This window comes from Thamnophis sirtalis, unplaced genomic scaffold (genome assembly GCF_051295495.1).
Source record: "Thamnophis sirtalis isolate CommonGarterSnake01/CBP01778 unplaced genomic scaffold, rThaSir2_p1.2 scaffold_5, whole genome shotgun sequence".
Taxonomy (NCBI): Eukaryota; Metazoa; Chordata; class Lepidosauria; order Squamata; family Natricidae; genus Thamnophis; species Thamnophis sirtalis.
In genome coordinates, this window is record NW_028261385.1 from 42,019,312 (window position 1) to 42,046,577 (window position 27,266).

General features: G+C 35.9%; 1 protein-coding gene across 1 annotated transcript in view; it reads left to right on the forward strand.

The window, feature by feature from the left end:
- Window positions 1-27,266, forward strand: part of ADGRV1 (adhesion G protein-coupled receptor V1) — a 232,189-nt gene that overhangs the window by 44,944 nt on the left and 159,979 nt on the right. Inside the window, exons 29-46 of the mRNA XM_087715712.1 lie at window positions 638-853; window positions 2,092-2,336; window positions 2,848-3,029; window positions 6,942-7,753; window positions 8,181-8,390; window positions 9,106-9,236; window positions 10,109-10,208; window positions 11,378-11,557; window positions 12,768-12,931; window positions 13,462-13,555; window positions 14,475-14,553; window positions 16,829-16,967; window positions 17,423-17,564; window positions 21,397-21,659; window positions 22,291-22,466; window positions 23,685-23,809; window positions 24,557-24,723; window positions 25,120-25,266. Of these exons, the coding sequence (XP_087571838.1) occupies window positions 638-853; window positions 2,092-2,336; window positions 2,848-3,029; window positions 6,942-7,753; window positions 8,181-8,390; window positions 9,106-9,236; window positions 10,109-10,208; window positions 11,378-11,557; window positions 12,768-12,931; window positions 13,462-13,555; window positions 14,475-14,553; window positions 16,829-16,967; window positions 17,423-17,564; window positions 21,397-21,659; window positions 22,291-22,466; window positions 23,685-23,809; window positions 24,557-24,723; window positions 25,120-25,266 (3,572 nt within the window). The remainder of the gene's footprint in view (window positions 1-637; window positions 854-2,091; window positions 2,337-2,847; window positions 3,030-6,941; window positions 7,754-8,180; window positions 8,391-9,105; window positions 9,237-10,108; window positions 10,209-11,377; window positions 11,558-12,767; window positions 12,932-13,461; window positions 13,556-14,474; window positions 14,554-16,828; window positions 16,968-17,422; window positions 17,565-21,396; window positions 21,660-22,290; window positions 22,467-23,684; window positions 23,810-24,556; window positions 24,724-25,119; window positions 25,267-27,266) is intronic.

Here is a 27,266-nt window from a genome sequence, read left to right on the forward strand (position 1 = left end):
CAGGAAGGATATAATCCAGTGTATCCTTTTGTGCCAGGTGACTGAAATGTTTACCTACCAGCTTCATTCTGATATCTGCTAATATGGCTTTATAATGTAGTAAGATATAGAAATGTTTCAGCATGGAATAAGCAAAAGAAAAACATATAACATAGCATGTACAGTCCTTTGCTGAATTCAAGTTTACATGATCATTCTGTCATGTTTTAATTTAAATTTACATGTAAACTGTTACTGTGTTAATTAACGTGAGATCATTTTTCAAATTTTCCAGATATATTGTTCTCATGGTAAAACAAATTAATTTGATGATAAAGCATGCTAGCTTTTGAAAAAAAAAATTCAGAGCAGACAATATCAATTATCTATATGCACACTATTTGGGTACTTGTTTTCAGTAGACCACGTATGCTAACATTATCTCTTTAAAGAAGGTTTGGGTTGTAGCAATATGAAATATGGAATGGCTAAAACATGAATGCCAAATATTTTATAGGATAAAATAGTTGGTATTGTTTCAAGCATATTCTATATTCTCCAACTTTTCTCATAGATTCTGCTCATTAGACCTGAATTTCAAATAATGTAAAGAAATAGTATCATCATGTTTTTGAATAGGCATCTTTGTTATACACAGGTGAAGACTACAGCGTAGCTTCCTCAGATGTTGTCTTACTAGAAGGAGAGACCAGCAAAGCCATGCCAATTTATATAATTAATGATATTAACCCTGAAAGGGAGGAGTCCTTCCTTGTGCAGCTGCTCAATCAGACAACAGGCGGAGCACAACTCGGGAGTCTAAGTCAGGCAGTGATAACTATTGACGCTTCAGACGATCCATTTGGATCTTTTGGTAAGGTGGCATTTAAATGTTAATAAAACCATCCATGAATTGAAAAAATCATAATAAATTTAACAAGTTTAAATCTACCTTTCATCTCAACAATATATTTTTTTCAAACCATTTTATCTTATCTTTGGCCACTTCTTCCTTTTTTGAAGAAACCTCTTCAGAAACCATGATAAAGTACTGTATATTATTGCCATTACATTTATACTGGACTTTACAATTTAAAATTTAATACTTAAAGTAAAGATTACAAGCCATGTAATCTCTTTTTGTTTCATGAGAAGTATTGCGATCCCCAGAAAGAAGACTTTAGTCCTTCTCTCTACTCCCCTCTCTGATTCCCTTTCTTAAATCTTAAACTGGCCTCTTGTGCATTCTGTGAAATTAGGGTATCCTTTTGTGGTATTATAGAAGACTTTACCAAAGCAAGATGAATACAAATCAGAAGAGAGAGAAGAAGAGTAGACCCTATTTTAAACCTACTTCTTAGTCTACTTCACAGGGTTCTGGTGAAATTAGAGTGGAGTGAAATAATAGGGATAGGGATAGAACAGAACAGAATGGAATGGAATGAAATAACCGAGTTGGAAGGGACCTAGGAGGTCTTCTAGTTTAATTAAAAGGTTTGTATTCTTCCTATTCAAGCAATTAGTAATAAAATTAGAATATAAATATTTAAATAGTGATATTAAGGGCTAGACCATTGTTTACTTTTGTTAACCAACAGTTGGAGAAAGATTGAGCTAACTAGTATTCTGGACCAGCACGGAAATTCTTCAATACCATTTAGAGTTGGATTGGAAATATTTCATGAATCTTTTCATTTTTCTATTGTTCAAGTTCCCGTTAAAGAGAGATTATTAAACAAAGACATTTGTAAAAGATTTATAAGTACTGTCTCTACCTGAATATTCACCATAGTCTGTTCTGTGGACTTTGCTGCCTCTTGCTTGAATGAGGATGAAGTCAATTTGGGCAGTAAAAATGCAGGCACTTTATTTCTGGTGCTGGGTTTCCATTGGTTCCCCCACTTTGGCTCTAATATTGTTGGAGTGAACAATACAAGCTTTGATTGTTAATTTAGGAAGACATGTTCAAAATTATAATATGCAGTAGCTTTAAAAATCCACCAATTATTTGTCTTTGATTATAAAAATTAAATTTCTATTTATGTATTAAAAGTATGTAACGAGCAGAAAAAATAAATTACAGTGAAAAAAAATGAAGCTTCATGTTGTTAGTTTTCCAGACCACTAATATAGTTGTCAAAGAACCAGAAGCCAATACAGTGCTGATAGATCTGCCAGTTATTCGCAACGCTGGAACACTTGGCAATGTAACTGTTGAATGGCTTGCTACCATTGATGGGCAATTTGCTGCCAGTGATTTGAAAGTCTTCTTAGGCAACGTTCAATTTTCCCCTGGGGAAACCATAAAGAACTTGATATTAGAGATTCTGAATGATGATGTTCCAGAAATTGAAGAGGTAAGCTGAGAAATAAGACAAAACGTGAAAAGAAGAACTCTATGTGACTGTTTATTTTAAAAGTGATGTTCATAAAAATCACAGGTACAAGTATTGGACTTGTAAAAATGCAATACTATGGAATAATGGTAATGATAATGATAATAATGCTATTGAAAATGGGAATGTCAATTGATTTGTGGGGAGAGCAGGGATCAGAAAACTTTTTGCTAGGATAAAATAATTGCTGAATTCCCAGTTCTCAAATGTTGATCTCTAGGTCTCTTACCATTTAGAGCAATTTTTCAAAAACTATACTGAGCAGGGGTGAAAATTGTTTCCTTGTGTAACACTAGAACTTTCTTGAGCAAAGTTGTGAGAGAAATTTACATTTTAAATTGTTAATAGCTTAAATCTCAATAAGAACTTACATTTGGTTTAGGAATTTTGTGCCCATGTTTAATTTTGGAATCAAACCTTAGAGTTAATGATATTTTTCTGCACCAAACTGTTTGTCCAAAATACATCACAGATTATCAGAGTGGAATTAACCCAGGCTTCCAGTGGAGGTACTATTGGACTAGACAGAGTGGCAAATGTTGTAATTCCTGCCAATGATAAGCCATATGGAACAGTATCCTTTCAACAAAACTTATATCGTATTCAAGAGCCATTGGAGAGAAGTTCAACTGCAAACATAACAGTAAAGAGGAGGTCTGTTTAATACCCTAATACCTTACTAGGTTATGGCTAATAATCACTTTGTTTCGCTGTATTTATGGCAATTATTACAATTTACAGTTTAATGGAGAAAACTCTTTGTAGATAAGAATGAGGCAATCTTTTGAATAAACCAACACAAACTCAAAAACCTACTAAAAATACTAAAGTATTTTACCATGATTGCTTTTGAAATTGCTAGAGGCATGTAAAGATTTTGCTACAAGGAAAAGAATTCTGCAGCTTATCTAATGAATGTTTCCTTGAAAGCAGTAATTCCTACTGAATGTAATTTTATTTTTCAAATAGCATGTATCCAGTGACATGCGGTAAGGTTTATGGCTGGTGAGGCACTGACATCATCACAATCTTTTTATTAAAATGCCTTTTTAATACAGGGGGTTTTAATAAAAGAATCCATGCCGTTTTGTCCCATCCTTGCGCATTTCGAAGGGGTGGCAGGCAAGAGCGGTAGCCAACAACAACAAAAAAAGAGACTTGCGGGGGAGCAAGGAGCCAAAGAGTTCCTTATTGTGTTTTCTACAAGGGACGACAGTCCCTCCGAGGGGGGGAGGAGAGAGAGAGATGATGATGATTATGATTATGATGATGATGATGACAATTAAGTATCAAAAGCTTTTTGAGTTTGACAATATAATATGTTATCCAAAATTATAAATAATCTTATTTTCAGATGCATTTTTTTTGCCATCTCTGTTATTTTCTTGTTAAAAAATCAGACTTGCTTCCAATTTGTGCCTTCTGGCAAACTATAGTTTTCTTGGCAAGAGATCTAGCTTGCCATTGCGTTCGTCATAGGTCTGAGAAAGTTTCTTTTCCTTCCTTCCTTCCTTCTTCCTTCCTTCTTTTCTCTTCCTTTCTTTCCCCCTGATTTGGTTCCCTCTTTTCTCTCTCTCTCATTCTTTCTCTTCAGCTCTCTTTCATTTCTCTCTCCCTCTCCCCCTTCTCTCTCTAATTTGTTTCCCTCTCTTTTCCCTCTCTCCCATTCTCTCCTTCCATCTCTCTCTTTCTTTCTTTCTTTCTTTCTTTCTTTCTTTCTTTCTTTCTTTCTTTCTTTCTTTCTTTCTCCCCTTTTCTTTTCATCTCTTCCTCGCACGTGCAAGCAAAATACTTTTCTGGACCGGGATCACGGCAGTGGGGACAGCGACTCCTTCCACTGCCACCACTGAAAAGTGAATACCTGGCTATGCTGTGGAGAAGAGCCACGTTGTGCAGGAGATTCCTTAGCGCTAGACTCAGGTCAGCACGAGTGGCAGCCCCATTCCCCTCCTTCCTGAGCCAACATGAAGGGGACTGCGGCTCGCACTGACCTGTCTAGCGCTAAGGAGTGCAGGAGACTTCTTAGCACTAGACTCAGGTCAGCACGAGTAGCAGCCCCATTCCCCTCCTTCCTGAGCCAACATGAAGGGGACTGCAGCTTGCACTGACCTGAGTCTAGTGCTAAGGAGTCTCCTGCACAGCGTGGCTCTTCTCCGCAGCGCAGCCAGGTATTCACTTCTCAGTGGCGGCAGCAGAAGGAGTCGCTGTCACCGCCGCTGTGATCCTGGGGTATTTTGCTTGTACGCGCATGAAAGAGATGAAAGAGAAAAGGGGAGAAAGAGGGAGAGATAGAGAGAAATGAAAGAGAGCTGGAAGGAGAGAATGGGAGAGAGGGAAAAGAGAGGTAAACAGAGAGAGAAGGGGGAGAGGGAGAGAGAAATGAAAGAGTGCTGAAGGGAGAGACTGAGAGAGAGAGAAAAGAGAGGGAAACAAATCAGCGCTAAAAGCCGCTCCCGTCCTCCCTCCCTTCCTCTCCGCAACCTTTCCCCCAAAAGCTTTTTCCCAAATAATAACAGCAGCCATTTCATCTCCACCAAAGTAGATACATATACACACACATGCATGATACACACACACACACACACACACACACACACGCACGCATGCATGCACATCAAACAAAAAAATAAAATAAAAAATGGCAAAAATGGAGAAAGAAGAGACCTCCAGAAAATAAAAGAAGCAGGAAGCTGGCTCATCCCATAAAAAGGGAAATCAATGAAGAGATGAAGGTGTTTCCCCTTTATTATCACTGTATCGCAAGCGAGAAGGGAAGAAAAAGGGAAGAGGGGTAGCGGTGCCATTGAGTCACAGGAAGAATGAGCGCCCTCTACTATGAGGCAGGAGAACTGCGTACCTCACCTACCTCGGGACTTTTTAGGCTTTTAAGCCTTGCTTAACTCTGCTTGAGCAATGATAAAACACCTAAAAAGTCAGACTAGATGAGGCATGCAGTTCTCCTGCCTCATAGTGGAGGGCACTTTTTAGAGGCTTTTTTAAAAAGTTAGGGAGTCATTCATGGTGAGGCAGCAGCTAGCTAGCCTCATCTCAGCACTTGCCTTTTTCCTTTTACATTTTTTTTCTTTTCATGATGAGAGCGGTGATGCTGTGCCTCACCTGCCTCATCTGACTGCACATCACTGCGTGTATCATATATTAATTTTAATTAAATGTATCTATGTGTTTGTGCATATTCTTGATTTGTAAGCATTAATAGATGCATATATAATAAAATATATTAGATATATATTAGATATAAATATATCTAATATATATTTATATACCTCCCATAGATTTAAAATGAATGCAAAATTCTCTGTTAGCATATGAATATGCTATACGAATATACTTATGAATTATTTGTAATGTGAAGTGGTATATAAGTCTAACTGCTATTGCTATTTGCATCCAGATATTTGGTGTAAAACTATGAGAACAGGTTGCAATTAGGGAAACCTAACACATCAACAGTATCATTGCAAAATAATAACTTTTATTTTCTGGTTCTATGTGTCATAAATATTAAACAAATAAGTCAATAAAGGTGATGTTCTATGATAGTTGCTGTTTTACACATATGTAACATGTTTAGACATGAATATTACAAGCCCTGACTGTATTCTAAGGTAGGAGAAACATGTTGCCAATGAAGCATTTCAGGGAAGGCAGAACAAATTAATCGGAAAACCCCAATGAATGTAGTTTAGAAATAAGGACACTGGGAAATGGTCTTGAATGGAAATCATAGAGAGGACTTCTAGTCTGAATAAACTTAGAACATATAAGCCCCCACATCTAATTATTTCCCCAAAATTAAAAAAATGTAAAACCTAGGGAAAATGTTCTTCCTTTAATCACTATTTCTTAGCTTCCCTTTCTGCCTTTCATCCCAAGCATCTGAAGTAAGGTTATAGTATCCTGTAAAACAGAGCTGTCAAACTCAATTTCATTGAGGGCCGCATCAGAGTTTCATTTGACCTTGGGGGGGGGCTGGAGGAGGGCCTGGCCATGGTGGGTGTGACTAGCTCAACATCACTCATGCTGGGGTGTCTGTGGTGGCCTGAGTACTCTTCCAGCAAAAATGGGTTCCCAAGCTTCATTTTTGGCTGTGACGGCCTCCTGCAACCCTCTACCAGTAAAAACAGAGCTCAAGAGGGCCACATATGCCCCCAACAAAGCTCCATTTTCACTGACAGAGGCACCACGGACCAGTCCTTTATTGTTTCTAGGATGGCCCTGTGGGCCAGATCTAAGCACCCCATGGGCCAAATACGGCCGGCCCACGGGCCTTGAGTTTGACATCCCTGTTGTAATGTATCCTTTGGGATTGGACGGCATATAAATATATTTAATAAATAAATTTAATAAATAAATTTTAAAACATAAGAGTTCAAAGTTATGCTTTGTTTTTATTTATTTTTTTCATTCCTTACCCCCTCAAATTTAATGATGATATCAAATTTAACTTTTGCATTCCCTACCCCTTCAAATTTAACTATAACAATACAACTATATCAAGAAAACTGTTTTAATCATTATTTAATTTGTCATTTATTTAATTTGTAGTGGTGGAAGATTTGGTCAGCTGAAGATATTTTACAGCACTTCAGACATTGATTTCATAACTCTTGTACAAGAGGAAGGGCTGGATGTATTATGCTATTATGAAGAACCTATACAAGGAATTCCAGATGAGAGTCATGTGACCAGAGTGAATCTTTCACCAGCCAATGATTCTCTCTACACTTGTGCTATTCTTTGTTTGAAAGAACAGGCCTGCTCAGCTTTTTATTTCTCTGGTACTTCTGAAATTCCATCATGTTTCTGGGTGGGATCTTGGAGTAGCTCAATAACCAACAAGTCCAGATTCTGGATATACAAGAAAAATCTTACTACTTTAACTGCTATTTTCAGTACACAAGCAATTGCTAATAATGACTATGAGCCTGTTACCAGCCAGTGGGTGATCATGGAAGAAGGAGAAGAATTTGCAAACCTCACAGTCTCCATATTACCTGATGGTTTTCCAGAACTGGATGAGAAGTTTGCCATTTCTTTGTTACAAATTGTGCTGATGAATGTCACTGCCAGCATTGAAAATCAACCAGTCGTAGGGCAACCAAACACCGCTACGGTTCTCATACTAATGAATGGGGATGCTTTTGGTGTGTTTGTAATTTATAGCACTAGTCCCCATACAACTGAGAATGGTCTTTATGTGGAAGTACAAGAACAGCCTCAGAATACAGTGCAGTTGATGATACATAGAACAGAAGGTAGTCTGGGGCAGGTGATGGTGGAATGGAGCATTAGTGGTGGCACGGCTACCCCAAATCTGGATTTTATAGGTGATGGAGAAGTCCTGATTTTTGCAGAAGGTAAGAAATTTGAGAGAATCCTTTAATGAAAACTCAATATGCTACATACAATATGTATGTCCTGTACAATCATTGCCATATATCAAGCTTTATAATTACTTATGGGAAGATTGTAAGGAAAATACTCATGACATCTCTCTGAAGGTTATCATTCATAAATTACAGTTTGAATTCTGGCATTTTAAATGCATTAAATATAGATTACTTCATGCCACTTGAAATGTGGTGTCTTAAAATGATTTCATACTATTTTTTCCAAAATTTATAGGGGAATTAAGAAACAGTTTTAAATAGTATTACATACTAGAGCTGCTTTGTTTATATGCTTGTATTTAGAAAGCTGCTTTGTTTATGTAAGTGAAATGAGTGTTCTAAACATTGGAAAGGTTGCTACATAATCATAAAGTGCTCTAATTTTTCTTATCAGGTGAGACAAAAAAGCCCATCACTTTGACTATTCTAGACGACACTGAGCCCGAAGATGATGAAAGCATTCACATCACTTTGACCCACACTGAAGGTGGTAGCCGTATTTTACCCACTTCAGATACTGTCACAGTGGTGATTTTAGCCAATGACAACGTAGCAGGAATTCTTAGTTTTCAAACATCCTCAAGATCTGTAATTGCTCATGAAGGTGGGTTTATCTCCATTTTCACTTCCCTTTCTTTGTGAGCTATTAATATTAATCTGAGTTTAGACTTTCTCTCAGTTTGATCAATTTATTATTCAGAAAAACAGAAAGAAGAATTTGATCAATTTATTTGCCTTCATTTGATCAATTTATCCCTTAAATTTTTTTTCTATCCCTAGAAATTAATATTGTGGAATAATATACAAATGTACAGTGTGTGAGTAATTGCACAATTTTATACTTCTCCTTATCACCAATTCTCCATATTCTGACATACTTCAAAACACATGAATGAGAAAAAGGCTGGAGTTTGTTATCCTTGATGAAATATACTGCAGTTGTATAATATATACAACAAATGTTTACCTTAATACTTGAGCAATATAATGTGATGAACATACTTTGCATTTGCCGATAATAGTTTTTCTTTTATTTAAGTCAGCAATTTTACAGTAGGTATTACAGTTAAATAAATGTTAGGTAGGTAGATAAGGAGATAAACAGATGAGACTTGTAGTTTCTTTCTGATTTACATATATTACAGTCATTTAATAGCAAATCAAGATAATGGAAACAATTTATCAGAAAGGCATATATTTATCTTTGAAACAAACTAATGGAAGGTTCTAATTGTTTAGAACATTCTATTGTCTTAGATGCAAATAATATATAGGCTTTCCTTCATTTCTTATGATATTATGTATTCTTTAATTTCTAGGAGAGCTATTACAATTTCATGTGGTAAGGACTGCACCAGGAGCTGGCAATGTAACTGTTGACTGGAAAATTGTTGGCCATAATCTGGAACAAAACTTTGAAAATATTTCTGGCACACTTTATTTTTTAGAGGTAGCTATCATTTATTTGCTTCAGATACCATAATAAAAAGAAGGTGTGAATAGTTGCACTTGATTTGAGAACAGATGGACAGACAACTTTATTGCCTTATTTGCAATGTAAAATTATACATATCTGTTCAGCTATATTTAGACTAATGAAGTGGGATTTATTTCTAAGCGTTTGCCACTGTACCTTAGTGGGTTTTACAAGCCAACTAAGCTTTTGCTAGAATAAAATATAATATTTGGGTATTAATCTGTTATATCCTGAAACCTGCAGACTCTGGTAAGTTGTGAATGTCACAGTAACTTTGTGCCCCTTAACACCTTTTAATAATGGAATGTTCTTAATAAGGAAGACCTTTCAATGTACCTCTCAGAAAATAGTCCAGGCTGGTATTATTTGTAATAGGACAACTTAGCAGATGAAAAGGTGATTTGTAGAAATGAGTTTCAATGTTTTACAGGTTACAACTTACAACCACAACTGAGCTCAAAATTTATATTGCTAAGTGAGACATTTGTAAAGTAAGTTTTGCCCCATTTTATGACCTTTCTGGCCACAGTTGTTAAGCCACTTATTGCAATTGTTAAGTTAGTAACATGGTTGTTAAATGAATCTGGCTTGCCCAGTGACTTTGCTTGTCAGAACATCACATGACCCTGGGGCTCTGCAACCATCCTAAATGTGAACCAGCTGCTAAGCATATGAACATTGATCATGTGACTACAGGGATGCTGCAATGGTTGTAAGTGTGAAAAATGGCCATAAGTCACTTTCTTCACTGCCGTTGTAACTTTGAACAAACGTAAATTGAGGACTACCTGTGCTATTATAGTTGTTACATAATTGTCCTTTTTTTTTTTTGCTTTAACAAATAGGGGTCATTAAATGCAACAATTTATTTATACCTGCTGGATGATAAGATCCCTGAAGAAAAGAAAGAATATCACATAATTCTGCATAATATTAAAACTCAAGGTATCTGTCTTGTAGATATATAGCAAATCAAGATTGGGTCATACATGATGACTAGATTATTTAATACTTTGTAATCTGAAGATGAATATATTAGCGGGTAAAATCCATCAGTCTGAAATGCCGTGAAAAGTCTGTCTGAGTCTGTTCACAGATGCAAAGAACCATTTAATGCTTCATCTAACAGGGATATTGGATCAAACTAAAGTCCTATCTAAGGGTGGGGGGGAGTCCTTGCTGCTCTCCAAGCTTATTTTCTTGCAGATATTTCATTACCCAAACTAAATAACATCATTCAGCCCCCCTTACTAGCACTGATGATGTTACCAGTGGTGGGATTCAAAAACTTTTACTGCCGGTTTTGTGGATGTGGCATGGTGGGCATGCCATGGCTTGGTGGGCGTGGTAGGGAAGGATACTGTAGAATCTCCATTCCCTCCCAAATCCAGGGGAAGGTTACTGCAAAATCCCCATTTCCTCCTGATCAACTGGTACTCGGGAGGCAGAGACGAGATGGGGTCAGGGCCAGTCAGAGGTGGTATTTACCAGTTCCCCGAACTACTCAAAATTTCTGCTACTGGTTCTCCAGAACTGGTCAAAACCTGCTGAATACCACCTTTGGATGTTATCTAGTTTGGGTAATGAAACATCTGCAAGAAAACAAGCAAGCTCAGAGAGCAAAAAGGACCCCTCATTTCAACCCTGAGCTACAAATATTCTCCTTTATTAGTCCTCTAAATCAGAAATTATGGTAGTCTACCAGATTTTGAGGACAATTGTTTTATATACTATGGGAGAAATTATGTTTGGACACAATTTTCTTTTGATTCCAAAAATAAGATACGATGTCTGATAATCTTGATAAACATAATCTTCTTTATTACTTTTTATGATATTTTATCATAATATGATATAATCAACTAGCTTTCTCTAGCCCAATATGTGATTATTTTATGTGGGAAGAAGGAGGAAAGTTGCCATGTATGCTGTCACGATCATTGTACATAGAGAGCAGAACAATGGAATGGAAAGATTAATAGATCATGGTTTTATGAAAAACATACTGGAATATCTTTTGCCATATACCACCAAACATTTTTTCTATTAAAATAAACAGCACTTTCCTATGAGGAACCATGCTTTTTAATATCATTTTTTAAATTTATTTTTAGGTATCACTTCGACTGGCAGTGCTATTTTGGACCATCAAGGATATGAAGCAGCTTTGACAGTAGAGGCTAGTGATGAACCATATGGCATTCTGAATTTTGCATCTTCCTCCAGAACTGTATTAATCCAAGAGGAAAATAAGACAATTCAACTTTTCATCAACAGAGAATTTGGATCTTTAGGTTTGTATATAGAAAAATGTAGGCTCTAAAACATATTTTTCTATATACAGCTTCATTATTATTACTTTCTTACCCGTGATGTTTCACAGTATTATGTGATAAAAGCAGAAGAAAATGCATCAACTTCCAAATAAATAAATCTGAAACTCTGAAAAAGGAATATATTTTCAATCTAAGAGCTAAATTGATTCTGAGCAGGTATATTAGGTACCATGTATCAATAGTGGCTAGAATGTAGATATTAGCACCCAACAAGCTTTCTTTTATTCACATACATAAATATACTGAAGTACACTATTCTCTTAAGTACTTAATTGCAATGTTGTAAATGGCTTTTCCTTTCACGTGATAAAAGAAATGATGGAAAAAGCTGGGAGAGTCTTGTTTGAGAATTGATGAAATTTTAATTTAAATAGTGGGTTTTCTAAACTTTTACTAAAATGATACAGATAGGAGGGATTTTTATGAAAAGAATATCATAATGAGATAATATAGCAAAAAGACAGTGCTTTCTGCTTTTTGTAGTTCTAACCAGCAGAATTCTGAACATTCAATGGCCTTCCTTAACATATAAGAAAGAAGATAGAGAGTCCTAGATATCAAATACCTAAATATTTGCACATTTTCAAAAACTAATATATTATACTGTGATATTTATATCTTTATGTGATCATTATGTCTTAATCACTATACTTCACTTTGCTATTAAAAGAAAGCAGTTGCAAAATATAGTAGTCATTTTTAAATGTTACACTTCACCTTAGCTGTAATTTTCTAAGAGACCTCTGATATTATAAATAATAACTGCAAACAGGAGAAACAGCAAGCTTAGAAAAATGCAGACATTTGAAAAAAATACACAAAGTTGTTACACAAAATTAATTTTTAAAATTTAATTTAATTTTTTTTAAAGTTTTTTAATTTAAAAAGCTTCCCAGTAGTCATGAAATATCATGTTCCATGGGCATGGGTACTGAGCGTGATATTATTGTCAAAATCCAAGTATAATGGACAAATAAAAGAAGCATCTTGATATAAGTCAAAGATGTAGCTATAATGCTGGACAGAAGCGCATTACACTGCCTCTTTAGTTGCATGTCTTACATGTCTGATATTCATAGATATGTGATGATATACAAATCATTACTTGATGTTTTTGTTCGTTATAAAATATAGGTGTATTTATATCTGAAATCTATATGTTTACCAGGTGTTGTCAATGTAACCTACACAACAATTTCAGAATTTCTTGGTTTAAAGAATCGGACAGAAGGGGCATATGCTGAACCAGGAGTTGATTATATACCTATATCAGGATCAGTTGTTTTGAAAGAAGGTGTAACAACAGCCACCATAAATATTACTATTCTAGAGGTAAATTGTAATTCCACTCAGTAAAGGAAAAAGAGAGAGAGAGATTAATTTAGATGAATGCAGGATTTAGGCCATAATTTCTAATGTTCATGGGAAAATTCTTTGCTCCATTGGTTGATGGAAAAATCCAAGAGGAACAGTTAATCACAAACAGAGAAGTTAGATTTATACAAGTGGAATAAATCTGTTTCATTACAGTGGTTTCACTACCATGTGCCACATTTTATAATCTTTAAAATGAATAATGCATTGTTCCATATTTTTTCTGTTTCATTTCCTGATTATAGTACTTGTAGTAAATCTTGCGGTTGGAAACAAGCCTGGCTCGTATTATATTATTTTAAAATTTGTAATATTTCATTTGACATGCATAACATGAAAATTTTTCAGGTCTAGTAATTCCATTAGGAATGAGGATGGTAGTTAGACATAATAGATATTTTAAGTGCAAAATAAACTACTTCTGCTAATTTAGAAGTAATTTTCAAGTGGACAATAACATGAACCTGTGTTGTCTTTTTGTTTTACAGGATGATATTCCAGAAATGCAAGAATATTTTTTTATTAATCTAACATCTGTGAAACTAGTCACACATCCTTTGACATCTTTTCCTCCCAGACTTGGTAGAAATCTCACAACTTTCTTTCATGATTTCTTTATATTTCTCTATCAAATTTGTACAGTTTAAAAATACTTTGCACCAATGTTAATATATATATAAATATTTGTTACTCTCTTTATGCAAACTTTCAAAATATACTTTTCTAAAAAAAAATAAAGCTAACAGTAGACTTGTCAATGGCATTTTAGAAGTAAATTTAATCAATCACAGATAATAAGAAGCCATTTTTATTAGTTACAATAGTGAATATTGTTTATTGTAGAGGAAGAGTGTGCTGATGTGATCCCACATTACTGTCCTACAGTAGGACATCTATTAAATCAACCAGTGGTTATTTTATTTTAAAAATGGCATGTGCATCATGTACAGCATTAGCAAATATCTCATTCATGTTCTCTGCAAACATCAGTGTGATATAAGAGCCTTAGAAACATAAGGGAAGAAAACTCCAATATTTGCTTCAGGCGCCAAAATCTCAATTTATAATTCTTCATCAACTTTAGGCTGGTATATTAAATTTGATTTTGTTCAGTATTTCCAAGATACATCATGTTTCCTGTTACTGGTGCTCTATATTCTAATATTTTCAATTTGAACATCATTTTGCATTTCTACAGAACCGACTTGGTTAATTTACTACAAGATAAATAGAAAAAATGTGCCAATAGGTTTAAGATGTGTTCATCATTGATAGCAAAGAGAACATTTAGGAATAGTTGAATCTCTATCTTCTTTAGTAATTTTAATTACTTAATTGTATTCATTAATATTCTACTTTTTTCCAGAAGCATTTGAGAAGAATTATAGTTAGCTAACGTTATGCATACATTGATATTATACATAATAATTTACCTTGTACATCTAAGTGTTAATTTATAGATCCACATTACTGTGCAAAATAATTTTCTTGCTATTTTTAGACATGGATGGTTTAACAGCACAGATAATTATTGATGCTAATGATGGAGCAAGAGGAGTAATAAGTTGGCAAACTACAAGGTAAGCTTAATTTTCAATTCACATTTCATTTTCTTAAATTGTTACTTTGTTCAGCTGAAACCTTTTGACATGAATCATGATGGCACCAAAGACAGTAGGAAATGTAGTCAGCCAGTCCTGGAAGCCAAATATGGGCTCTTATGTAGTCCAGGATAACCAAGGTATCCTTATTAGGAATGTAGCTAATTTACATTTAAGTGCTATAGGCAGTTTCAAGAATCTCAAAGTGTAGATAAGATGGTGGCATGAATTGGAGTGTTTTATATATATTAAATATTGAAAACACATCTTTACAAGAGAGAGGGATGCTACTTGAACCAAAATGGAACCAGGCTGCTGGTCCCTTCCAGTAAAAAAGTGGCAGAGTAGCTTTAAACAGATCTGTGGGAGAAGATCACCAAATACTGGACAGCATCTAGCTGAGAAAGGTGTAGAAAATACTATAGAATACCCATCAACACATTAGGTAAAGGGTGATTATGACTTTCAGGAGATAAGTAAGGAAAAAAATATTATGAAAATGCTGACACAAATGATAACATTTGAAAAAAGATGTATGTTATGAGCATTTCTGATGAATCAGATTATAAATTAGAGTAGCAGGGCTTAATAAATTCTGACTTTACAACTCAAGAAACAGGCTGTCAGATAATGTGTTTTAAAATGAAGGTCATAAAGGGCAGAACCTGCCGGACAATAGCCATGCAATTTGGAGAGCCAAGTAATCACCCACTTCTAGCAGAAGAATAATAGCAGACTGAGTCAGGTACCATATTTTTCGGAGTATAAGACGCACCTTTTTCCCCTCAAAAAAGAGGCTGAAAATCTAGGTGCGTCTTATACACTGAATACAGCATTTTTTGCTTCTTGAAGCCCCACCCCTTCACCAAAATGGCCATGCAGAGCCTGTAGAAGGCTTTCAGAGAGCTCCTGAGGGCTGGGGAGGGCAGAAATGAGTGAAAAACAGGCCATTTTTGCTTAATTTTGCCCACCCCAGCCCCCAGGAGTATGCTATAAGTCTCCTAAAGGCTATGCATGCAAAAAAATTTTTTAAAAAAACAGGCCTGTTTCGCAAAAAATGGGCCGTTTTGGGGAGGTTTGCAGAGTGCAAAAACCTTTTTTTTTAAAAAAAAAATTGCGTCTTCAAAACCTGGGTGCGCCTTATACTCCGGTGCATCTTATACTCCGAAAAATATGGTATTTTAGAGTCTGAGTAGAAAAAGAAAAGCCCTCACACATGCACAAAGATAAACAAATACCCATAGGTATAATATACAAAGTTTCTGGCATAATCAAGCTCCAAGTTTCCAAGGATTATGGGTATATCCTTTGAAAAATATGCTTTTATTCAGTTGGATCCATCCACCAGTCCTGATGTCTGAAATTTTCTGTCTTGCATCATTTTCCAGGCCCCTTCAATGTGCTGTAAAAGTCTGCATTTTTTCAGTAAAATTTATGTCAGCTGAGTGGGAATGTAAGGAGAGAAAGAAATATTCTTTTTTGCATTAAAGAATTTCCCAAATTCTTTAGTCCATTCATGGGATAGTGGCTGTACTATCTTTCTTGAAGGATTTAGCAGCAGTACAGTAACTCATTCCTTTATCACTCACATTTGGAGGACTACAAGTCGTTCTATATAGAGTTTCCCTTAAAGATACAACTTGTGCATAATTCAGCCTCCCCCTCCTCTCCTCCCCACACACACTGAATGGTAGAAGATGCTACAGCAGGATAATGCCAATCTGGTGTGAGTTTCATTAAGTAGCTGTAGACTTTTGGTCCCAATTCAAAGTGTTCCTTGTCACTTCTGAAGCCTTTTGTAATTTGGATATTTCTTACTTCCAGGGTAATATGGCCCAAGTAGAATCCATCTGCTTGACAAATGTAAACTGGGAAGGGATACTATAGATGACTGTACCAGAGATGTTAAAAGGGTGGGTGTCTAGATACAAGCTTTCTTGGTCATTACCCCCTCAGCCTCAACAGCTGTTCCTCTGAGTTAAAATTACACCTTCCATATTATAATTTACTATCATCTTGAAAAGCAATAAAGTACATTTTTCCATGTTGCCTTTGCACATAGTGGATGATATGACTGTGATAATTAATGAATCAGGGATGCTATTTTGCTTTTGATACATTAACGTTTTGCTTTTATATTGGATGCCCATTTGTTTTAAGCCTCCTAGAACTATTTGATAAGTTAGCCAATAAGTATTTAAGTAACTTAAATAATTTATTTAAATAAATAGGTAACTTTTCTTTTTTCCTTCAGGTTTGAAATAAGTGAACTGAATGTAAACTTAACATTAGTGATATTCCGGGACCGAGGATTGTATGGTAATGTGTCCTTATTCTTGTATGCTCAGAATCTGGAAGCATATCAGGGACTGGACTTTAACCTTTCTTCAAGGGTAAGAACAAACCATCACAGAAAACCATTTTTCCATAGCATCAAATGTTTTGTTTCAATGAAAAGTATAAGCAATTGTACCCTGAATATTAGGTCTATTTTAATTAAAACATGACACTTTGTTTATGCACAAACATTTACATTGGTCTTTAAACTTCCAAAGAACAGTTAGATGTTAGGATGTGTAACTGAGTTATGTTTATTGTATGTATTTTATCATTATGAGGATCCAGATTGTTGGGGGCAATATGCTGACTCTGTATACTGCTTAGAGAGGGCTATAAAGCACTGTGAAGTGGCATATGTGTCTAAGTGCTATTGCTATTATAAAGATGACGTACTTTTTTGAATGTTTCTGTAAATTCTCACAAAGAATTTACATTTTTCTGTACATTTGTATGCATTGCTTTTCAACATACAGTATTTAAAGGCATTTACACTATGTTTCATTAACAGACTCTTTATTTTGCTGATGGAGAAAGATATAAATATATTGATGTTCAAATTTTTGATGATGAGATCCCTGAAAGAGATGAGAGATTCCAACTAATTTTAACAAATCCATCCCTTGGATTAGAATTGGGAGAAAACACAACAGGTAATATTAATTAATTTGAAATTAGTATTTTGTTTTGTGTTTGCCATGGATCAGGAGGCTCTATTCTCAGTTATTCATACCCTGGTCACCTCCAGAATAGATTACTATACAATGGCATGTTCTACATGGGGCTGTCTGTAAAGAACATTCAGCAGCTACAGGTGCAAAGTGTGCTTCTCAATCAGAACAGGCAATACTTCTTTTTTGTGAGCCTCACTATCCAGGTTCTATCTAAATTTTATAAATAAATAAATAAATAAATAAATAAATAAATAAATAAATAAATAAATAAATAAATAAATAAATAAATAAATAAATAAATAAATATTCAAGGTACTGGTGATGACCTATAAAGCCTCTATGGCAAGATGCCATTAAGGCTGGCATGAGGTACATGTTATGGGTCCTATCCACAAAAACACATAATCTGACAGTCCCAAGAGGAGAGCCTTTTCTGCCACAGCATCAGGGGTGGTTTCATGGAGTACGCCCGGCACACACGTACCCATTGGTCAACTGTAGCATGTCCTCCAGTACCTGTTCTTCTGGAGACCGCATACCGGAATGCTCCCTCCCATTGCCTGCCCCCTTGCTCGCACTCACCCAGTCGCCGCTCACTTGCCCCACCTGTCTGCACCAGGCTTGCCCCGCCAACAGCCACTTCGTTACCAATCGGGGGTGGGAAATCCATGCATAAGGAGGAAAAGGCATGCATTCCCCACCCCCTCCTTTGGAAACGAGGTAGCTGTCAGAGAGAAGAGGGCAGCGCATGCCACGTGGGCTTGTGCAATAGCCAAAGAAGGAACAGGAGACCAGGATTTGGCTGTTGCACAAGCCCATGGGCTCATGCTGCCCTCTTCTCTCTGACAGCCGCCTGGTTAAAAAGCCATCCCCCATGGCATTTTTCCCAGTGGGGGGTCTCTGCAGAACATCCCAAGACTGATGCCACCACATCTGCCCTCTTTGGGGATAGGTCCTTTTCAGAACGAGGACTCTGTGCTCCCCCTCATGTTCCTCGTCTTCCAGCCGTGGCCCTACGCCATGGAAAAACATAGGCACGTGCACACCCGCATAATTACAGCCTGAAGCAGGATCAAAGTCCCTCTCCCAACTGGCCCTTCCTCCCTCGGAGGGCTTCAGAAGGAAGCTTCTGCAGAAGCCCGGGCGAGTGAGAACAAGTTCCTGCCATTACGAAGTCTCTGAGGCTGTAATTGTATGGGGTGTGCACGTGCGCCTATGTTTTCCACGGCATGGATCTGTGCAGCCGGCAATGACTCCAGAGCCCATCCTTGCTGTGGCTCCATGCCGTGGAAAACATAGGTACGCGCACACACCCCATACAATTACAGCGTCAGAGACTTCATAACAGCGAAAACCTGTTCTCACTCACCCGGGCTTCTGCAGAAGCTTCCTTATGAAGCCCTCCAAAGCCCACTGAGGGCGCAAGGGCCATTTGGGAGAGGGGCTTTGGGCCTGCTCCGGGCTGTAATTGTGCCTGTGTGCGTGCGCCTATGTTTTCCACGGCGTGGGGCCACTGCCAGAAGACGAACGCAAGGGAGACCACAGAGGCCTCATCCTTCTGAAGAGGACCTGTCCCCAAAGAGGGTAGATGTGGTGGCATTGGTCTTGGAATGTTCTACGGAGCCCCCCAGGGAAAAATGCCACTGCCGGGTACCTTTAACCATATATTTTGGTCCTATGACTGCAGAATGCTGCAAAAAAACATAAATGCAGACCAGTTATTAAGAGTTTCAAATGCGTTTGGAACACTCAACAAAGTGACCGCAGTATGTGTGTGTGTGAATGTGTGAGAGAGACAGACAGACAGAGGCACAGAGAGAGAGAGAGAAAGGGAGGGAGGGAATCAGAGAGAGATGGACAGATACACAGAGAGAGACAGAGAGAGGGGGGAGGGAGAGAGGGAGGGAGAGACAGACACAGAGAGACACAGAGAGAGAGAGAGACACACAGAGTGAGTAAGTGAGTGAGTGAGAGAGACACACAAACATATACAGAGTGACAGAGAGAGAGAGGAAGGGAGGGGAGAGAGACAGAGAGGGAGAGAGACAGAGACAGATAGAGAGAGAGATACAGAGAGAGTGAGTGAGAGACAGACAGACAGACAGACAGACAGACAAAAACACAGAGTGACAGAGATGGGGGAGGGAGGAGAGAGACAGATACAGAGAGAGACAGAGAGACAGACACAGAGAGAGAATGACAAAGAGAGACAGAGAGGGAGGGAGAGAGAAAGAGCCACACAGAGGCAGACAGACAGACACACACAGAGAGAGACAGAGAGAGACAGAAAGATTAAGAAAGGAAGAAAGAAAGAAAAACAGAAAAAGAAATTAAGAAAAAGAAAGTGGGAGAGAGAGATGAAAGAAAGAAAAGAAAGAAAGAAAGAAAGAAAGAAAGAAAGAAAGAGAACTTATGACCACAATTGAGCCCAAAATTTTGGTTGCTAAGCAAGAGCGTCATTAAGTGAGTTTCACCACATTTTCCAAGTTGGCCATGCCCACTTGGTCACATGACTGCTGAGCCACTCCCACAAAACAGGCCACACCCACAGAATAGGTTCTAAAAAATTTTGAAACCCACCACAGCACAGCACCTACCCTTGAGAACATCATTCCACACCCTCCCCCCAAGGTTAGACAGGTCGTGATCTTACTGACCTTTTGGGAGGCTCTCAAGATATGGTTCTGTCATTATGCTTGGAGATCAGCGGTGGTATGGAACATGTTAGCCAGCTGTATTATTAGTGACTGTATTCGCTGCCCTCTCCTGTTAAAATTTTTCATTTTATTTGGTTTTTAATAGTTTTATTTTGGTTGTTTATTTTTATTTATTGTTTTCTGTTTTTAATTCTGTGAACTATCTCACAGTTACATAAATTGAATGGATGAGACAGTGAATGAATAAAGCTAACATAAAGCTAACATTATTACTAACAGTGGATGCTTGTGATTATTCTTCATAATCATTAGCAATTTACACAATTACCTAAATTACTGATAGTTAGCAATGATTGGCCGGCAGTATGTCATATTGTTTGGTAATGGCCTATATTGTACTTTTTTTTAAAAAAAAAATCATTTTACAGTGTAGGTTCCACCCTGGCTAGGTGCTGAAAGAAAAGAAAAAGCAATAATTTATCCTCCCCTTTTATACACACACACACACGTGTGTGTGTGTGTGTGTGTGTGTGTGTGTGTGTTTAGCATGTAGAAAGTCCATAAACAGTTGTGCAATTTTTGGTGGGTTCTATTATTAAAAGGTTTCAGTTCTTTTTAGTATTGATAGGATAATATAACAGAACAATATGAAACATTTTGAAACTTTTAAAACATTCTTTTCACTTTGTAATTCATAATGGAGAAAATTAGATAGATTTCATATTATTTAAGCAAAACTATTGGGATCAGTCGAGTAAAATCAGTAGAGTAAAATAAAAAATATTTATTTATTTATTAAACTTATATTTATTATGAAAGTTTTTTCTTGTTTGATGTAAATACATTTGAAATACTGAATTTTAGTTAAGTTCTTCAGGACTATGTTTTTCAAACTTTGCAAAACAAAGTTGGAGCACAAATTTTCCTTGTATGTATTAGAGACTTCTGTCTTGATTTATTATAACTATTTATAATCTACATAAACTTTGCTATCTTTCACAAATTTGTACTCAGAAAAATCTCAAATATATACTGTACCTGAATTTAGATACCAATATTGACAACAGTGTTCTTTATTAAATTATGTAGAAATATTACCCAATGAATCTATGTTGTATATTAAGGTAATCATTTCATTTATTATCTGTTCAAAGCAACAATTACTATTCTGGCCAGTGATGACGGTCATGGAGTTTTGTCTTTCAACAATAGTGAACATTTTTTCCTAAGAGAACAGACAGCACTCCATTTAATGGAAAGTGTTGCGATATTGAATATTATCAGAGAACCACCTCAAGGAATATTTGGAACAGTGACTGTCCAATACATAGTGCGAGAGATAAATTATTCTGAAGCATCAGTAGATTTGACTCCATCACAGGGCTATATTGTTCTAGAAGAAGGAATAAGAGTCAAGGTAATATACAACAAGGAGTTTCTACAAAATGTAAAAAAAAAATAACATTGTTTTATTTTAGAAAGAAAATACATAAATTGGCTTATATTAGTAAATGTATATAATATGTATATTGTACTATTTACCTTAAGAACTAATTTACAATTGCAGAGCATGATTGTACTGATTTGGATTGTAGGCAGATTTAGATATTCAAAATGTTTGGCTCTTTCAAAAACAAAGGTTCTTTAGCTGACATTGCCGTACATGTTTATTTGGAAATATTTATTTCAATAGCAATTATTTTTGAAAATACATACATTTTATTGGACATCTAATTTGGCAAGTTCTGATGAGTTACTACAAATATATGGAAAAGATGGTATTTATGTGCTTCTCTTTCAAAATAATAGTAATATTTGTAATTGCTTTTGAGATGTGACATTATTATAGAGTTTCATTGTTGATAATAGTTGATCCAAGATTTTGATACTTGATTTTAAATATTATATTTTGAAGAATAAAAATTATCTTTTAGGTTATAAGAATGACAGCTTCTCCCATTCTAGCATGTTCTTGGTTTCATTCCGTGTCTTAATGTAATTATACTAGTATCCAAGATTTTAATACTAATGTGTTTCCTTTCATTCAGAATCTGCATATTAGTGCCATCCTGGATACTGAACCAGAAATGGACGAACATTTCATTGTTACACTGTTCAATCCAACTGGTGGAGCCAGATTAGGTGCAAGAACAGAAACATTGATCACAGTGTTGCAAAATCAAGCCCCTTTGGGACTTTTCAGTATCTTTCCAGTTACAGAGAGGTAAATATTGTGTCAGGTCAGAAAATAATTTGTTAGTTATATACAAAAGTTAACTTTAGTCTTTCATAATTTTTTTAATATTTATAATATAACACAGAAAATGGTAAATGTTGGAGTTATAGATATCAGAAGAATGTCAGGATAAATAGGATAAATATGAACCATAAATGTTGATAGAAATTTTTTCATTGCTTATTATTCATAAATTTTAAACAGACAGTATATAAATATTTTAAATACATTAAATAATAGTTATACATTTAGATACTTCTATATATTGACCATCTTTTCTTTAACAGTAGGCATTTGGAGATTTCATTAATATTTCCCAGTTTCAGTTTTTATTCCTGGCATCTAATCTGTTTTTAATTATTGATGGAATATAATTCCATGTCAGTTCTATTAAAATCTGTGTATTTCTCTGTTTCGCTTTCCCTGGATGCCATGGCAAACAATGTGCAGCCCAAACTAGGAATGTGCAAAACCATTCTGGAAATTGCCTTGTGCTGCAAACAAAACAAACCTACTGCTCAAGAGTGTTGAAATGCCATCTCTTCGAAATGGCTTAACTGGTTTTGAGGTTCCTGCTTGGACTGACTACGTGTGAATGCACAGCGTAACACAGCTTTTAGGGTGACTGTTGATCAACACACAGATAGTCCTGGAAGAACTATCTGTGCACATGCATGGCCAGAGAAAAAGTTGTGAGGCCCTTGAACTGGCCTGATTCCATTAGTGCTCCACTCAGTTGACAAAACACTCCCCAGATATTTTTGCACAATCAGTTCTATATTCACCCAAGCCAGTGACATTTATTTCCAAGGGAATATGTACGGTGGTATCTTTTGAGTAAACTCTGAAAATTCTAAAGAACCACAGGTTACATTTCTAAATATCTTGCTATGATTTATAGAATATTTACATTATAATTAGCATCTATTCTCGGAACTACTATGAAAAAGTCTGTTATTTTAACATCAGGATATGTGAGATTTTACATGTGGTGAAAAACAGTGTTTGTTTTTTTACAAAGAGTATGCCAATAGAACACCTTCCTTGTATTTTTATTTTATCATTTATTTAGGTGCATATTTTTATTTTGTCATTTATTTAGTTGTATATTTTTATTTTTATCATTTAGTTATATAGCACTTAGAGAAATGAATCTGAAAAAGAATCACTATTTATATATTCTGTTAAATCTTCCTTAATTCTTAGGACAAATTCTATTATAGCTGAGGAAGCAAACACTACAGTCTACTTGAAAATATCTCGGAGCAATGGACTCAATACATCAGTGAGTGTGGAATGGGAAACGCGACCTGATTCTGCATTTGGGATAAGTAAGTCAATTTTTTGATAGGTTCTACAGGATAGGTTTTTATAACTCATGTACTGTAATTTGGTCAATTCAATCACAGAGACATAAAGCCCTTTCCATAGACAATGACTGTATCCGTCCAAAATTGGTTTTGTGCCTTTTTGTGCTTTATATATGTCTTGGGATTCTGAGTTGTCCTCATAGCATCCCAAAACTTATATAAAAGTCTTGGAAGCTGCGTCAATTAACTACTGGATTAGCTTTCCCTGTAGAAAAAAATCCAAAAAGTTTGTGCTGTTTTTTTCTTTTGTAGAAGAAAAAAGATCAAGCAGTTTCCCATTGGAGGGATCCATCTGGTTCCCTTAATTTCCTTTTACTTGATCCATTTCTTTCCATATTGCGGCTTTATAAGGTTTTTTTTCCTTATCTTTCTTTTTTTCTTAGTAGTTACAATATGATCAGAGAAGAACAAGGATAGGTGCCAGTTGTTTGCTGTTTTTCTATTCTCCCTGTGGGCAACTGGAATAATTTTTTCCATGGGAGGATACAGAAGTGAGAGGCTGGTGGTTTTGTAGGATTGTCCTGAATTGTTTCCAAGATTCTGGAATGGTTTGATAAGCAGCTGCCTAGACTTGAACCTATTTGCCTCTTTTCTTCTAGGTAATGCAATTTTAGCAGCTCATGGTCATTTGGTCAGCTATCATTATGGACTTTCTTTGTTTTATGCCAATATGCACTGTTAATAGCATTAATTTTCTTTTAATTGCAGAGGGTGGGTTAAGTGTACTGGCCATTTTACAAAGTTTTGAGGAAGAATCAATATCTAGCTGGTGTTTCTTTATGGAAGGAGACTTTTTATATGGTTTATTGTTGAGAACAAATCCAGCTGTAAAGTCTTCAATATATCAATGGCGGGGAGTTTTTGTTCCTGTTGAGGTAAATACTGTAAAAAATTAAACTGATATTTAAGAATATTGGATCATAGCACCGTTTCAAGCTATGTGATACACAGATAGACCTTGTTTAAAAACCACAATTAGAACCAGAAATTCAGTTGTTAAGTGAAATGGTTGCTAATTGAAACCATGGCCATGCTTATATTCTTGCTTTACAGACTTGTAAAGGTTATAAATGTGAAGATTGATTGTAAAATTATTTTTTTCACCACCATCGTAACTTTGAATAGTTGCTAACTGAGGCAATCATTAAAGGAGGGCTATCTATAAATCTTATTTCAATAGAGAGGAATGTTAAATATTTTGTCTTAAAATAATTCATGGATTTTATTATTTGGATAGTAAAAAAAAAGCTATTGTTTTACTTTTTGCTTAGGAATTCAGTATTGAGAACCCTCATCATTGTACTGCATTTCAAATCAATGGCTCCTCCTACTTAGTAATTACTCATGGTGGAATAAAAGAAAATAGACCTTCTAACAACACGGTGTTCTTGTTTAACTCTGGATTTCAGCTGCTAGAGGTATTGTTTCATTATCCAAACTTCCTTTCAACTTTTTTATGCCTCACATATTTGAACTGAAAATTATTCTTCCTGATAATATCAAAGCAATATCAAAAAATATATATAAATACTTGTTTGTAAACCACAGTTAAGTATGCATTGAGCATATCTTTGAAATAAAGCTAAATACCATTTATGCACAATTAATTGAATGCTAAAAAGTATAAGATGAATTTACTCCTACGGGAAAAAATAATCTTGTTCTGCAAAAACTTCCAAAAAGTGCAAATATTTTTTCAGTCTAAAGTTGCAATAGTGTAGCAAAGTTACTTCAATCTTAGAACCAATGAGTAGGTTTAATGAAAAGCCACAAGGCAACATACCTAAAGTGTTCTCACTAATTTTTATAGGAAAACTGTAGGAATAAGCCTGAGCTTCACTCTGCAAAATCGAACCTTAGGTTTTGGTTTTGTAAAACATACTCTAGATAGAATGCTATTTTTAAAAATAATAAATAAAAAGACTAAAGTGTTAAATATCCTTGTGAATTTGACAGCAAGATGAAGAATGAATGTGACACTGGAAATAATAAGAGGGGGATTAGATATTTGAGTGATTGGGAATTTATTTATTTATAGTTCATCTTTCTTAACCACCCATCTCTCTCAGAGATGGAATTCATTTTCAGACAAACCAGTAAAATATGCAGTGCATTTTAATCATGATGGTATCAGTTTACTAGTGTGTAATATCAAAAGTGTGACAGAACAGCTTTTAAAGTAATTCCAAGGGAAAAGTCAAGTTATACAAGGAACCTAATTTTTTGAAGTCAGGTGACGAGAATGAATATTTTTATAACTTCAGAGGGAGGATATATATTTGTGGGAAATGAATGGTCAGTCAAGAAAAACACACATTCTCAAAAATAAAGCTCCAAGTCAAAGAAAACCTAAAAACAACTGTGTATTGTTGCTGAGTGTATAATACAATACAATACAATACAATACAATACAATAGCAGAGTTGGAAAAGACCTTGGAGGTCTTCTAGTCCAACCCCCTGCCTAGGCAAGAAACTCTATACTGTTCCAGACAAATGGCTATCCAACATCTTCTTAAAGACTTCCAGTATTGGGGCATTCACAACTTCTGGAGGCAAGCTGTTCCACCGATTAATTGTTCTCCTCAGTTCTAAGTTGCTTCTCTCCTTGATTAGTTTCCACCCATTGCTTCTTGTTCTACCCTCAGGTGCCCTGGAGAATAGTTTGACTCCCTCTTCTTTGTGGCAACCCCTGAGATATTGGAACACTGCTCTCATGTCTCCCCTAGTCCTTCTTTTCATTAAACTAGACATACCCAATTCCTGCAACCGTTCTTCATATGTTTTAGTCTCCAGTCCCCTAATCATCTTTGTTGATCTTCTCTACACTCTTTTTAGAGTCTCCACATCTTTTCTACATCATGGTGACCAAAACTGAATGCAGTATTCCAAGTGTGGCCTTACCAAGAGCATAGAGTTAGCAAGGCAGGAAATAAGAAGCCAGGCCAGCATGGGAAGCTGGAAGGGCAGGAAAACAAAAGGCAGTAAAAATTAATTTAGAACTTAAATCTTCAGACATACGATTTTTCAACGTAGATTTTTAAACTATCCTTATAAGCACCTGAGATACTTTCATTATCATTATCATCATAAAGCACTTAACTATCCAAGTTTCATTTTTAAATATTGTGTAAGTGTATGGATTATTTCACTTATCTTGGAGATTAATTGCCATACCTATGTATAATGGAGCTGCTGACACATAAGGAAATACTGAAACCTCAGAAATGAATTTGGAAGTTACAGTGCTAGATGTTAAGATGTTCATTTTATTTATATCATTTTGCCTTAAGTTGCATTGCTATATTAAAACAAGTGAGATACATTTTGAACAGGGGTGGGTTTCTCGCCCCGTTCCAACCGGTTCGGTTGGAACAGGGACAGCGGCATCCTTGTGCACGTGCGTGGTGCACGCATGCA